At 48.1% G+C, this 13,452-nt stretch overlaps 1 protein-coding gene across 8 annotated transcripts in view; it reads left to right on the top strand.

Moving 5' to 3' along the window:
* The window catches only part of Nsd2 (nuclear receptor binding SET domain protein 2), a 76,849-nt gene that overhangs the window by 40,088 nt on the left and 23,309 nt on the right, over positions 1–13,452 (top strand). For 6 of the 8 annotated variants that reach the window (XR_013092122.1, XM_076863945.1, XM_076863946.1 and 3 more), the window contains exons 7-9: positions 2,703–2,821; positions 5,433–5,514; positions 6,786–6,910. Coding sequence is in view for 7 of the 8 variants with exons in the window: in XM_076863945.1 (XP_076720060.1) it covers positions 2,703–2,821; positions 5,433–5,514; positions 6,786–6,910 (326 nt within the window). In the remaining variant the exon portion in view is untranslated. Of the gene's footprint in view, positions 1–2,702; positions 2,822–5,432; positions 5,515–6,785; positions 6,911–8,944; positions 10,109–13,452 lie in introns of those variants that run through there. The other 2 variants (XM_076863947.1, XM_076863948.1) reach the window with 2 other exon arrangements.

Genomic DNA, 13,452 nt, shown 5'->3' on the forward strand with positions numbered 1-13,452 from the left:
TCCTTTGGTTCCTTCTGGGCTTTCAGTTTAAAAAATAGAAAGTGTTACTTGGGGAAGTGACAAGGTAAAGGAGAGAACAATGTAAGACTTGGAAGACATGCAGTAGTGTCAGGTTTGCGGTCTGTGTGTTCCCAGACTCACAAGTTGTGGAAAACCGCCTTTTTAAAAATTTTTTCCTGTTATGGGGCTGGGGCTGGAACATGGCGCCTGCCACATGCTAAGTATGTGCCCTACCACTGAGCCATGTTCCTAAAGCTTTCCATTTTATTTAGAGACAGGGTCTTGCTGAGGTTCTTAGGGCCTCACTAAGTTGCTGAGGTTGGGCTAGAAACATGGATCCTCATGTCTCAGCCTCCTGAGCTGCTGGGATTACAGGTGTGCATCACAATGTTTGACTGAAAACTGCCATCTTAATGTAAAAAATAGGCGTGACATCTTTGGGTGAAAAGGTACAGAAAATATGCATTGTCAAGGTTCATCATTGAGGAGTTCTGGAGCAACCAGACATAGTGCTGCAAGACTCAGCTGACAGGAGGTGCAGGCCCTGTGAGCTGGGCTGTGCAGGAGTGGCTCCTCTATGCTGACAGTGTTCACACAGGCACAGTGGCACCTCCTTCCCTCACAGGTATTATTTGGGACTTTTTAGATCTCCACATCAACTGACTGTGTTGGTCTGGCCTTTTGTTCACGCTGCTTGGTGTGTGCTGCAAGGGCTGCAGCTTAGAGCCCAAGACACACAGGGTCTGCATGTTGACCCTAGAGGTAAGCTAGCTGCCTCTGCAGCAGACGCTGCTTGAGAGGAGTGGTTCTGTGCAGGGGTACCCTATTTAAAAAGGAGCTGGGCTTTCCCAAAGCCAGAGTTGCTCATCCTTAAAGAGTGAGTAAATTTGCCTGTGTGTCACCGTCTGCCACTTGGGCTTTCCCTGAGCACTGGGTAGATAGTAAGGGTGATGGTGGGTTTCTATCACAGTGTCCATCAGGAGCATGCTGTCTTTGGGTGCCCTTGAACTCTGGCTTCCAGGGGAACCTGGTGCCGCCCACAGCATGGTGTGCCATCGCTGTGTGCCAGCTGTCCCACTGTCTCACTGCAGACTTCACGTGGATGCCATGTTATTCGCTTCCATGAACAGCTGCCGCTGCCTCATCCCAGTGGAGGGGCAGTGCTCACGAGGTGCTCGTGGCAGGCCCAGGAGCTTGCCTCCCGGTGGGAAGATAGGTATAGGAAGATGCTGCTGCTTGTATTTGAGCGAGGCTTAGTGGCAGACCTGCTAGGGAGGTTCTGGCAAGTGGGGCAGACTGGGCTTCATTGTGCTTGTGCTCAGGCTATGACTTTAAGACCCTGCTGTCCTCTGCTCTGTAGGCCTGTTCCCATGCAGACTTCATGGCCAGCCCAAGTCTGCTGGGGGACAGAACTGGGCCCTACTACATAACCTGCAGCTGGAGGTGGGCAACTTGTGCACTGGCTGCTCAGCACCCCATCCTGGCTTCCACTCTGTTGCTGTTTTGGCATGTGGGGCCTCTCTGGTGCCTCCTCCAGAGGCCTGCTGTTCGCTAGGGGCCTGAGTACCCCGTGCTGGTGTACTCAGTGAGTTTGAGGGTGACAGTGTCCTGAAGAAGTTGATGAGAGTCTGTTAATAAGAAATCCTGAACCTCTAAAAATAAACACTGGCACATCCAAGCTGGTTGTCTCCAGGGTCTGCACTTGTGTTGTCCACCTGATTTGTTTTTAGGCCAGTCCTGTTTGCACATCTTCTTGGGGATTAGTGATATCTTGAGACTTGACTGTGTGGATAGTCAAGCACACAAGTAGAAAATGTGTGGCAGGCACAGAGTGCACACCTGTAATCCCACCTGCTCAGGAGGCTGAGGCAGGAGGATAGCAAGTTTAAGACCAGACTCAGCAACCTTGTGAGATGCTGTCTCAATGTAAAAAATATTTAAAATGGGCTGGGTGTGCTGGTCGTGGCACACACATTTAATCTCAGTGGCTTGGGAGGCTGAGTCAGAAGGATGGCAAGTTCAAAGCTAGCCTCAGCAACTTAGCGAAGCCCTAAGCAATTAAGGAAGACCCTGTCTCTAAATAAAAAATAAAGGGCTGAGGCTGTGGCTCAGTGGTAGAGCGCTTGCTTAGTACACGTGAGGGACTGGGTTTAACCCTAAGCACCACATAAAAATAAATAAATAAAATAAAGATATTGTGTCTATCTACATCTAGAAAAATATTTTAAAAAAAGAATTAAAAAGGGCTAGGAATATGGCTTAGTGTTTAAGTGCCTGTGGGTTCAATCCCTGGTACTAAAAAGAAGAGTAAGGACTTTGTAGATAAAAATGTAGTGGTGTACTTAGATGTTCTGTAAGAGAATGCATAAGTGGTAGCAGATTGTTCTAAAGTTCATTGGGTATTCTCTCAGTCTTTGAATGTTAGTAAGCAAATACTGGGTTATGTATAAATTTAATACTCCAGTAGGTTAAAATAAAATGATAATAAGTACAAATATGATAATCTCTAAGGTATATTTTCAGTCCCCAAGTGTTTTGGTATAAGGAGATTCTGTATGTGAAACATAGGACCTGGGGATTTCAGAGTTGCTGGAAACTTCCCCTAGGGTGGCTTGCACGTCCACTGCCCTGGCCAGGGTCCTGTACTTCGGAGAGCAGCACGTGGAGTTTCTCACTTGCATTTTCCCATCTCCTATTTCAAGGTAACATTAACGGGAAGAAAAGAACCCACACAAAGAGGACGGAGGACCCTTCAGAAGATATTGACGTTGAGGATGTTCCCAGGAAAAGACTCAGGACAGACAAGCATAGTCTCCGGAAGGTAAGTATGTTCCAGGTTTGCCTGGCCCCTAGGAAAGTGTGGTTCTTGGGGCTTGGGAGGCAGGCAGCGGCTCTCTGAGCTCCCTGTGCTGCTCAGCGCCGAAGCCTACTCTTTTTCCAGAGCCCTGGGAGAAGGCTACTGAAGAAAGCAGTGCCTATCCTCAGGGTGACAGAGATGCTGCCTCTTGGCTGTGGGAAATAGCACCCAAACCCTGGGAGTTTATAAATTGCTTTTAAATTGGATAAGCTTTTAAATTGGATAAAATGACATGTTAAAAATAACTCTTGGAGGGCTGGGGTTGTGGCTTAATGGGAGAGCGCTTATCTACCACGTGTGAGGCCCTGGGTTCGATCCTTAGCACCACATAAAGATAAATAAATAAAGGTATTATGTCCATTTACAATTAAAACATTAAAAACAAAACAAAAGAAACCTCTTGGGCTGGGGATATAGCTCGCTGGTGGTGCACTTGCCTGGCACAGTTGAGGGGCCTGGATTCTATCCCCAGCATCATGTAACTGCAGACTCTTGTCTGTTGGACTTACTGTTCAGTGTTCAGTTGTTCAGTGAGCTGATATGAAAATCCATTAGAGATGTATGTTAAACTTCAGTAAAAACTAAAAGAATCTGGCCCAGTGCAGTGGCCACACCTGTTATCCCAGCAATGCAGGAGGCTAAGGCAGGAGGATTGCAGATTCAGGGCCAGGCTCAGCAACTTACTGAGGCCCTAAGCAACTTAGCAAGACCCTGTCTCAAAATAAAAAGGCCTGAGGGTGTCACTCAGTGGTAGAGTACTTCTCAGTTCAACCCCAGTACCAATAAATAAACAAACAAACAAACAAACAAACAAATAAATAAATAAATAAAAACAGTTCCAGGCATTGAAATCGTGTTTTAGGAACCTCTTGAGTCTGTTAGTAATTCATGATACTGTTTACTCAGTGGGGGTCCTAGGCAATGTGGGCAGTACTGATGGCAACCTAAAGGGGGCAGTTGGCCCGCTGGCAGCCCCAGGCCCTGTACCCCCGTGTCCCACATCTGTCAGGGGCAGAGCTTGCCTCAGCCCTGGCAGGGAGCTGAGGAACAGCAGTTTACTGTGCCTGGGGGCAGACATGAGTCCTTTTCTAGCAAGGCCTGCCTCGGCCATCTCTAACGTCAGTTGGCTATTTCTTTAAACTGAGTTTAGACAGACTTTGTACTTTATATTTTAATTCACATTTACTCAATAATGGTTCTGACGGAGTTGTATATTTATGATTTGGAGTACGGCTTGATACTGTATTATGCTGCCCTTTTTGTTTTGTGTTACTTGGAAGAATGGAAAATAGTCTTTCCTGTCAGACTGCTGGGCCACGTCGGCGTCTTAATTCTTAAGGTGTGGGAAGTGTGCAGTTCAAGGGAGCAAGCAGGGCCTTCCTTACTTTCCTGGCCAACACAGTGTTCTCAGTGCCCATCAACAGTTGGGATCAATTAGTGATCAGGTGTCCAGCTTAAGCTGTGTCACATTCTCCGGGCGTCACTGAGGTTATCAGGAAGTGCATACTTAATATCTTCTCTGGACGCCAGCTCTAAAGCAGTTTTTTTTTTTTTTAATACCTTTATTCTATTTACTCATTTGTATGTGGTGCTGAGGATCAAACCCAGGGCCTCACATGTGCTAGGCAAGCTCTCTACTGCTGAGCTATAGCCCCAGCCCCTAAAGCAGGTCTTTACTGGTGATCATACTGAAATTGGTTGCTTTGAAATATTGGTGTAAATAATATACCTAAAAAAAACCTATGGCCCTGAACTTTTGAAATATGAAGTTTCACATCAAGTAGCCAGATGGGATTTTTTCTCTAAAACTATGGCTTAGGAAATTGTACATGATATAAAACAAAGTAGTGGTGTATCCTCTGTCAGATTTTCATGAACCTGAGCACATTCATGTCATTCCTAATATGCATCGATTATGTTTCATGTGGCAGGCACAGGGCACAGGTGTGGGCCAAGCCTCCTTGAGAGGTGGACCCAGCAGGCAGTCCTTCCTTGGGGTTCAATCCCCAGGACCAAAAAAGAAAATGTGTTTTGTTGATGTTTTTTTTTCTTTTTTTTTTTTTTTTTTCTGGAGTTTACTGGGTCTTGGGAATTTATCTCAAAATTGAAGGTCCTCATTGTAGTGTGTTAGACTAGTCCTCTCGGCACTGAGTGAGCCAGGTGGGGTTGACTTGAGGTGATTGGACCTCTGGGGTAGAAGGCTAGGTTTCTTCAATGGACACCCTGCTTGGGTTCAGTGGGAAGTGCAGACAGCAAGGGCAGGGTACCTCGTGGGAGGCATCTGAAGGGAGCAGCCACAGCAGACCTGGGCAGGGCCCTGCACCTGCCCTGCAGACAGCTGTGGAGTTGGGGTGCAAAAAGAGGAAGTCCAGAGAGGAGAAGCCAGAGATGGGGTGGCCTTGGGTGGGACACACTTCCCAAGGAATTGGGGTATGGGACATACTTCCCAAGGAAGAAGTTTCCATTGCACAAGTTTTCAGCAACCTGTGTTCATTCACATTAGGAGATGTTTTTCTTTCTTTTCCTTTGTTCTCCCTTTTTCTTTCTTTCTTTCTTTTTTCTTTCTAAATGACAGAGAGAGACGACCACTGACAAAATGGCCAGAGCCAGCTCTTACAGGGCCACGGAGGCAGCCTCCTCGCTCAGGAGCCAGGCAGGTAATGTGCTTAGGTCTCTCTGATACCCGGGCAGGTGGGTGAGCAGGGATCCTCAGTGAGGGGGCCAGAGGAGAGGAGTGCTGGGTAAGAGGAACCCCGGGCAACCTCAGAGGGACCATGGGGTGAGAAGGGAGAGGTACTCATGCTGCTGACCCAAGTCCCTTGATATGTGAGTTTTAAGGCTTAACGCACGGTTAACTAAAGTCACTTTTCTGCTGATTTTTACTTTACTTTATTGTTTGAAATTTTACTGGAGGAGTAATTTAAGCCAGACTTTTTCAGATTTCTTACTTGATGTCACCAGTTGTTGCCAAAAGCCATCCCTCGAGGACCCTGAATCTCTGTTCACCTTAGCTAAGAGTAAAAGTCATTAGTAGTTGCTTGTTTGTCACATGTTAAAGAAGTCAGCTTAATGCTGGGTGGGGTGGAAACACTTTGTGATCCCAGTCCCTCCAGAGGCTGAGGAAAGAGTGTCGAAAGTGCAAGGCCAGCCCAGGCATCTTGATGAGACCCTGTCTCAAAATTTGAAAAGGGCTGGGATACAGCTCAGTTGGAGAGTACCCTGGGTTCAATCCCCAGTACCAAAAAATAAAACTGCTTATCAAAACAAATTTTGAAAGGGGTAATCACACCCCCTTTACCTTTTTCATTAATTATATTATTGAAATCTGCCTGACAGTTTATCAGAGGTGGCTAACCATCTTCAGCTCCTGGGAGAATAAGCCTGAGGAAGTGAAGACTGGCAAAGCCGCTTTCCCTGAATTGTGTGAGGTGCTTTGCTGGTTTTTGAAAATGAGTTAAATAGCCTGTCTCTTTAAAGAACATGTGCAAACAGCAGGAACTCTCAGTGCGACTGGGGGGCCCTTAGTGATAGAAAGAGGGGTCATTACTTTCAAGTATGCTGGCGGTGTTGTTGTCTATTAACTGCTTCAGAGGTTTGCACTGAGCTTTTTATGGATGAGATGACATGTCTGGAATTTGCTCCAGAATACTCTGTCAACAGGACATGGTGCAAGGTGTGGATGGAGTTCTCTGGCCTTGGCCTGATGGTTCGGGGGCCTGGTCTTGGGGACCTGGTGTTCACTGTACATTTTATCTGCTTTTATTTACATTCAGATTTTTCCATGATAAAAAATTAAGCCCTTAATATGACAAAGAGACCCAGAAGAGTCTTTGTAGAACTTCATTTATTTGAAGAGTAATTTTATAGCAGCAAGAGGCTGAGGGTTTAAGATTTCAAACATTACTTTATAAACAAAACTATTTTTCAGCAACAAAAAATCTATCTGATGCTTGCAAACCACTGAAGAAGCGAAACCGGGCTTCCGCAGCAGCATCTGCAGCTCTCGGGTTTAGCAAAAGCTCGTCTCCTTCTGCGTCCTTGACCGAGAACGAGGTAAAATGATGATGATGGGACCCTGTATTCCCGGGAAGGCTGTGGTTTACAGGTTGAGTGACAGTGAAGGTCAGGCTCAGCGAGCACATAGCAGTGCTCTCCATGGGGGCGCATTGAGGGCCTAACTCAGAACATGCACAGGAGGGACAGTGGTGCTACCAGCTGAGCGCATGCGCAGGTGTGAATGTGTGGACGCCCGCTCTTGAGGCTGTTTCCTTGTCCTTGCAGTCTGTGTTTACTATGCCGTGTTCTGTAGGCCTCACGCTGTCCCTCCTCACATAGGGGGTCCGTCTTGGCTCTCACAGGGCCACTGTTGGCTGAGCTGCTCTTGGCCATGGTACACTCTGTGGGAGGGGCGAGGGGCTTGCAGGTGCCTGGGGAAGCCACAAGTCCCTTGGTTTTCATGCGTTCCACATCTGGCACCCAGAGGAGAGTCAGAATTGCCACTGTGCCACTGTCTATTTCCTGGGCTGGCAGAGCAGGACAGCAGAGCAGTAACTGTTCAAGGCTGTTGCTACTGTCATTATGGCATGACATCTAGAAGACACTACCAAATCTGGGACTTTGCCATTGCCAAAAGCTAGCAAAAAGCAGCAGTCACAAATGCAGGCTTAGCATTTGTGCTGCAGAGGTGGGCGTGGCCCAGTCTTCGGTGGCTCCCTTCACAGTGCTTCCTTTCCAGTTTGATTTCTTCCCTTGGTCCCTGTGGTTCTGCTTTTCTCCTTGTGAACATGAGTCCTGTTTTTGTATTTGTGAGGAGGTGGTGACCTTGGCCATTATTGGGAAGAGGGTAGTGAGGCGGGACAGGATGGCTTCTTTCTCCTGTCAGTCAGGGACAGCACTGTGGGTCCCTCTGCGGGGCCAGGCAGAGGCTGTGGCGAGGTGCTCACCTGTTCCTTGCTGTATAGACAAACATTCTTTCCTTCTGGAAACTCGGTTCTTCTCAAAGCTTCTGATTAGGAGCTTGCTAGAACCTGGAAAGGCAGATTTTATACAAATCATTTCCCCCTTTTTTTCTTTCTTGCCCAAGTTCAGGTCAGTATCCTAGAAATTAAATGAAAGGTGGCCTGCAGTTCCAAATAAGAATATTAAAAACAGAAAGTTTTAGTTCTGTAGGCCCTTTTACTTAAGTTGGTGGTTTTGTTTATAAAACATTTTTGATGAATTTTTCTTATTCTGGTTCACTTTTCTGGTTGAGTTTTTGCTGATGCTGGTGTCAGATACGAGAGAGAGAAAAGCATCGAGGCCACTGGAATCCTTTCTGCGGCTCTTGGATGCCAGTCTCATGCAGGCCAGGCTGGGGTGGTAAGGGTGGAGGTGAGATGGGAGGGCAGCTGGCCGATGTGGTCTCTGCTCTGAGCTCAGGAGATGGAATCTGTGTGTGACTGTCAAGCTGTAGAGGTTGGTCAATGAAGGAGTGTATTTATATCGCATGTGGAACCTTCCCACACTTGAGGTGACCCAAACCTATGGTGTGCATCGTGGTCCTTATGTGAGCTCACCTGGACTGTGAGGCCTTCTCCAGGAGGTCTCTTTTGTGTGGCTCACAGAGTCACACTGTTGGTTGACTGGCCCTGGGTGATCAAGAGGCTTGTCCACTGTGCACTCACTCTGCCAAGCCGTGGCCGACAGCTGCAGGTGTGCAGTGCTACATACTGCTGGTGCTGTAGGGCTGCCCGGAAGCCTGCTGGGCTGGCTCTGGTGTGGTGACTATGGCCAGGTACCCCACCAGCCCTTGTGAGGGCCGCCTCCCTCTTGCATGTCTATATTTCCTTCCTTTATATTTCAGTCACACTAGATTGGAAAAAAACAAGGTGTTTTCCTAAGATTGGTATCTCAAGACATTGTAGGTCGTGTTGTGGTTTAAATTCTTGACAAATGTGTATGTGGTAAATAAATTTTTATTGGAATAATTATTACATGATTCTACATCACCCCAACGAAGAGAATATATTAAATTGCACACTTGCATGACAACGGCCTGTGAAGGAATTGATGTGATTTGTTTTGTAACTTCATTTCTTATTCCCTTAGTAGAGCAAATTCTTACTTTTTCGCCTTCACTGGTGACAGCTTTTGTGGGAGCCCACATCAGTCAAGTTGGACTTGAACCAGATGCCCTGTACTGCACTTAGAGTGATGTAATGGCCCGAGATGTCTGCCGCGGGCGTGCGTCATCGGCACACTCAGTGACATGCTTGCTCTCACAGTCATTGTGTGGAAGACATATGGTACTCTGTTTTTATTGGCACTAATAAACACATACAGTGAAGAGAACAGATAACACATTGTAAGACCAAGGTAAGAACCTGATCAAGGCCATTGACTCAGTCACGTCCATCTCATGGTAGAGACACCCATACTCCGAGAGCAACGTAGAGTTCAGTTGGGAGGAGGCCCTCGGAGGGCCGCCCCAGAGCTGCAGCAGTGACACTGCCTCAAGGGTCATTTCCCCCAGGTCATAACTCCCTGCATCTTTGTGAACAAATGTCAGCACCCATTGCTCCAGAGACAAAGAGCAAACAGCACACGGAGGGGTCCTCGTCAGCTGTTTTAATTGCCAGTGAAATTAAATCAGTGCTGTAGATATGAACCCAGTTTCCAGCACAACAGGCAGGAGGCATTTTGAGTCTGTGCTTTTCTATGAACAGTTTTACTATGACACTAGACACAGTAAGTTTTGGGCCAAGTACCATTCACAGTCCATTGTGAACCATCCACCTCTTGACTCGGTGATGGTCACCCAGGGCGCCATGTTGGGCTACTTCTGCCAGCCACCTCGCCAGTCACTTCTGTGGGGCGTCAGCAGCACATGTGTCATGGTCCTGGTGCCAGCCATGCCATGCCCAGTGTCCGCACATTTGCATGGGGAAGCGGCACGGGCCCCAGCTCCTGCAGCAGCTGCGCTGCTCACAGCCAGAGGAACGGGGCCCAGCTGTTCCTGGCCACTCCTCAGATGTGTCTGGCCTGTAATGAAAGTTCCCGAGGAATGCTTTTGTTCCGAACACTAAGTACTGTAACGCATGTAAGCTCTCGGGGTGCTTGGCACCTTGCAAGGATTCAGTGGCTCGCTGTTGTGACAGTAATGATTATGACAATAAAAAGATGAAATCACCATCATTCCATTTTTATCCAGAAGCATAACTTTTGCCTTGGCATGAACAGTGATCCTCTCAACTACATTGTGCATGTGGGGCAATACCGTGGTCTGACAGAAGCTGGGTCTGTGTGGCACATTGGGTGCTGGACTCGGACTGGGGGCTGGGGGCTGCTTCATGGATCTGCTCAGAGTAGTGGGAGATGTAACCTCAGCTAGCCTAGGAGCAGTCTGAGTTTTGCTACCCTTAGAGAACCCAAGGAGCTCGGGTAAACTTAAGAGTGTCAAAACATTAGCCACTGACTTTTAAAATAAGAGAAACACGATGGAATAAAATGGATCTGGTTCAGGTGGCGTCCTGCAATAAGGATGCTGGCCTCAGAGGCTGGGCCCAATGAGGGACTGCATTTGAAATTGGAGCACGGTGGGTTTTGTGTGGGAAGGGAGGAGGGGGCTGTCCCAGGGATAGAGCAGTGCTCACAGGGCCATATGCTCCTCAGCTGGGAAGACCTTGTGCCCCAGGGACATTAAGAGTCGGCTGTGTAGGTTTAGGGTTAGGGTAGCAGCATCTGCCCTCTAGGGAACAGTCTTGCATGTGGCAGAAGTACCCTGCTTTGAAGACTAGTATTGGTGTTGTGGCAGAGAAGCAGTTTCCTTGGGGTCAGAGGTGGAGTTGTTTGAAAGCTCAGGCTTGGACAAGCTGCCAAGAGTACAAAATTCATTATGCTGCGAATTGAACATGGAATTCTTTCGTTTACAACTGTCAGAACAGCAGTGGTACATGTCTGGCCTAAGGACGTTTGAGCTGCCCTTTGTTGAGACGAGTTCTGCTGGTGATCTCGTCTGACTTGCTTCAGACACCCACAGGTCCATGTTTGCCTGGCCAGGGAGGTGACTCTCTTGCGTAAGACGAGCATTGGGAAGTGGTGTGCCAGCGGAGTATCAGGAATGGTGCTGTGGAGTGCAGGAGTCTGCCGTCCTGCCTGGCTGGCCTTTCTGCAGAGTGCTGGGACATTAAGGATGGTCCTGGCACTCATTGTATCCATGTTTCCCCACTGAAAGTGGTAACTTCCTGTGTTTTTAAGAGAATGTTCCTGGAAAGCATCAAGAGACCTAGGCCCAGCTTTATCATGAGGAGGTATCTCCTGGCAGAGGGGCCAGTGATGCAGGAGGGAGCTGGACAGCCTGCTTCGAGTGGCCCTTCAGGCCCAGGAAGACCCAAATAGGGTCTTAGAGATTGGAAGCCAGCGAGTGAGGAAAGGCAGGAGGAAGCAGCTGCGCTGTCAGTGATGGTCTGTAGTCCCCCATCTCTCGGCCCAAGGGTGTGGCCAGGCAGTGTGTGTGATGCTGGGACCCTCTAAGGGCCTGTCACAGGAACATGCTGAGAAGAAAATTGAGATTGTAGGTTAGCAGCTAGCTGCCCAAACAGAAGAGGTTGCCCATGCACACGTGTCTTTAGGAGGACTGAAAGTGTGTGACCTGAGAAGGGTGTGGTGGCAACCTAGTGCAGCGCAGGACAGAGCCGGGGCCCTGTGGACCTCCCAGTGCTGGAGTGTCAGCAGTGGAGGGCTTAGTGAGCTTGCTTCATTTCTAAGTCTCTGATTCTAGTGCAGCCTTCTGAACTGTCTGAGCTGAGCCACTGCACACCCTTCTGTCCAAGCAGACGCATGTGCTGGGCCAATCCAGGCCTTTGGACTCAGTGTGGAACGTGGAACATTTTATGTTTTAAAACTCAATATTTTTATTACCTTAGTTTAGGAACTCTAGAGGCAGACACAGCAGCTGCTGAGGACCTTGCTGTTGCCTCTCAGGCTGTCCCATGCACCCCAGGCTTCCCAGCACACCCAGGCTCTGCTCCTCACGGCATTTCAAGTGTTTTTGTTTTAAAGAAATATGCCTATTCCTGGAATTGGGGTGTGGCTCAGTGGCAGAGTTTGTGGCATGCTTGAGGACCGCGGTTCCATCCCCAATACTGCACACACACAGATGCTGACTGCTGGGTGTTCTAGGACTTTGGGTAAATGAAATCTATTTTGATTTCCTTGGATAATATTTTTATCAGAAATGACCACTAATTGACCTGCCAGTGAGGGAGGTGGACCGTCCCTTAGCCAGCGGGAGAGCCTGTGCACTTGTCCTGGAAGGGTGAGGGCTGGAACTCCCAGTGTCTCTGCTGCCTGGGAGTCCCTCTAGCTACCTGGCAGCCCTGTCCTGGTAGGTGCCATGTACCTATGTAGTCCCATGCTGGATCCACACTTGTAACTTTTCAGGGTTACATGTGGTCCTTGGGTGTTTTATATGTAGCTCTGGCAGTGTTTGAAGCATGCTAACCATCCAGGGATATTGTTTGCAAGAAATGATTGGGGTGGACTGGGGTCCTGGCCTGACTGCAGGGATATTGCTTGGCTGCATGAGCCAAGGCAGGAAGCAGACTGGAGATGGTCTTGTCTGTTCTCAAGCCCTCCAGACAAGGTTCAGCCAGCCAGCCCAGCACGCTCACCAGCCTGCTTCCCAGCAGGGCGCGGCCATTACTGAGGCACAGCTGGGACCATTTTAGAGACTCCCTGTGCTTTGGACAAGGCAGGTCTTGAACTAGGAGCAGCAGCCACATGGCCAGCTATGGCCACAACTCCCCTGGGTCCTTGCTGCCCTTTCTCACAGAAGCTGGCGTAGATTAGAAGCTAACGGAGAAGCATGTGATGGCCCTGTGGACTAGAGATCTTTATGTCCTCAGTGACTCACTCTTGGCCCTTATCCTATCGTTTAGGAACAGCTGGGAAGGTTCCAGTCTGTGTAACCTGGAAGGGTCATTTTAACAAAAATTATTTTGAATTCCAGATTTTAGATGACAACTTATTTTAAAATCATTTTAATTCTGCTCTAATATTTCACTGTGATGTTAACTTGGAAGACCTGTTTTGAGATTAGTTCTTTTGATTTAAAACTCATTAAATCTGCTGAGCACAGGATTCCTATCATTTGTAAATCCAAAACACTCTGTGAAAGTACTTAGTAATCAGTTTCTTTTACAAAAGCGTAACTTAAACACAAAAGTAATGTTGGTTTATAGAAATATTTATTGTTCAAGGTCTGTGATTGTATTTCAAAAATGATGTAGTCTTCAATTTGTGAAGGGATTTGTTTTGTCAAAAAATTAAAAACTCACTGTGTGACAGCACCCGGAAGGGGCGGGGCTGTGGTGAGTGAGCCTTCTGTGGCTGTGCTTGCTGGCAGCTGGCGGAAGGCGGTCACGGTCCTGTCCCCGTCCTGTCCCCTTGGGCGGTGCCACATTGCAGGCCCCATGCTAGATGAAGGAGCCTGTGTTCCCTGCCCTGAAGGATGTATTTCTAAGGAGAACAGGCAGCTTGGTACCATCACTGAGTAGAGAGTGGAGAAAGGGTTTTCAGACTGAAGAAAACTTGGGAAGTCAGGAACTGAGCTGCTG

Source organism: Callospermophilus lateralis, chromosome 8 (genome assembly GCF_048772815.1).
Source record: "Callospermophilus lateralis isolate mCalLat2 chromosome 8, mCalLat2.hap1, whole genome shotgun sequence".
Lineage (NCBI taxonomy): Eukaryota > Metazoa > Chordata > Mammalia > Rodentia > Sciuridae > Callospermophilus > Callospermophilus lateralis.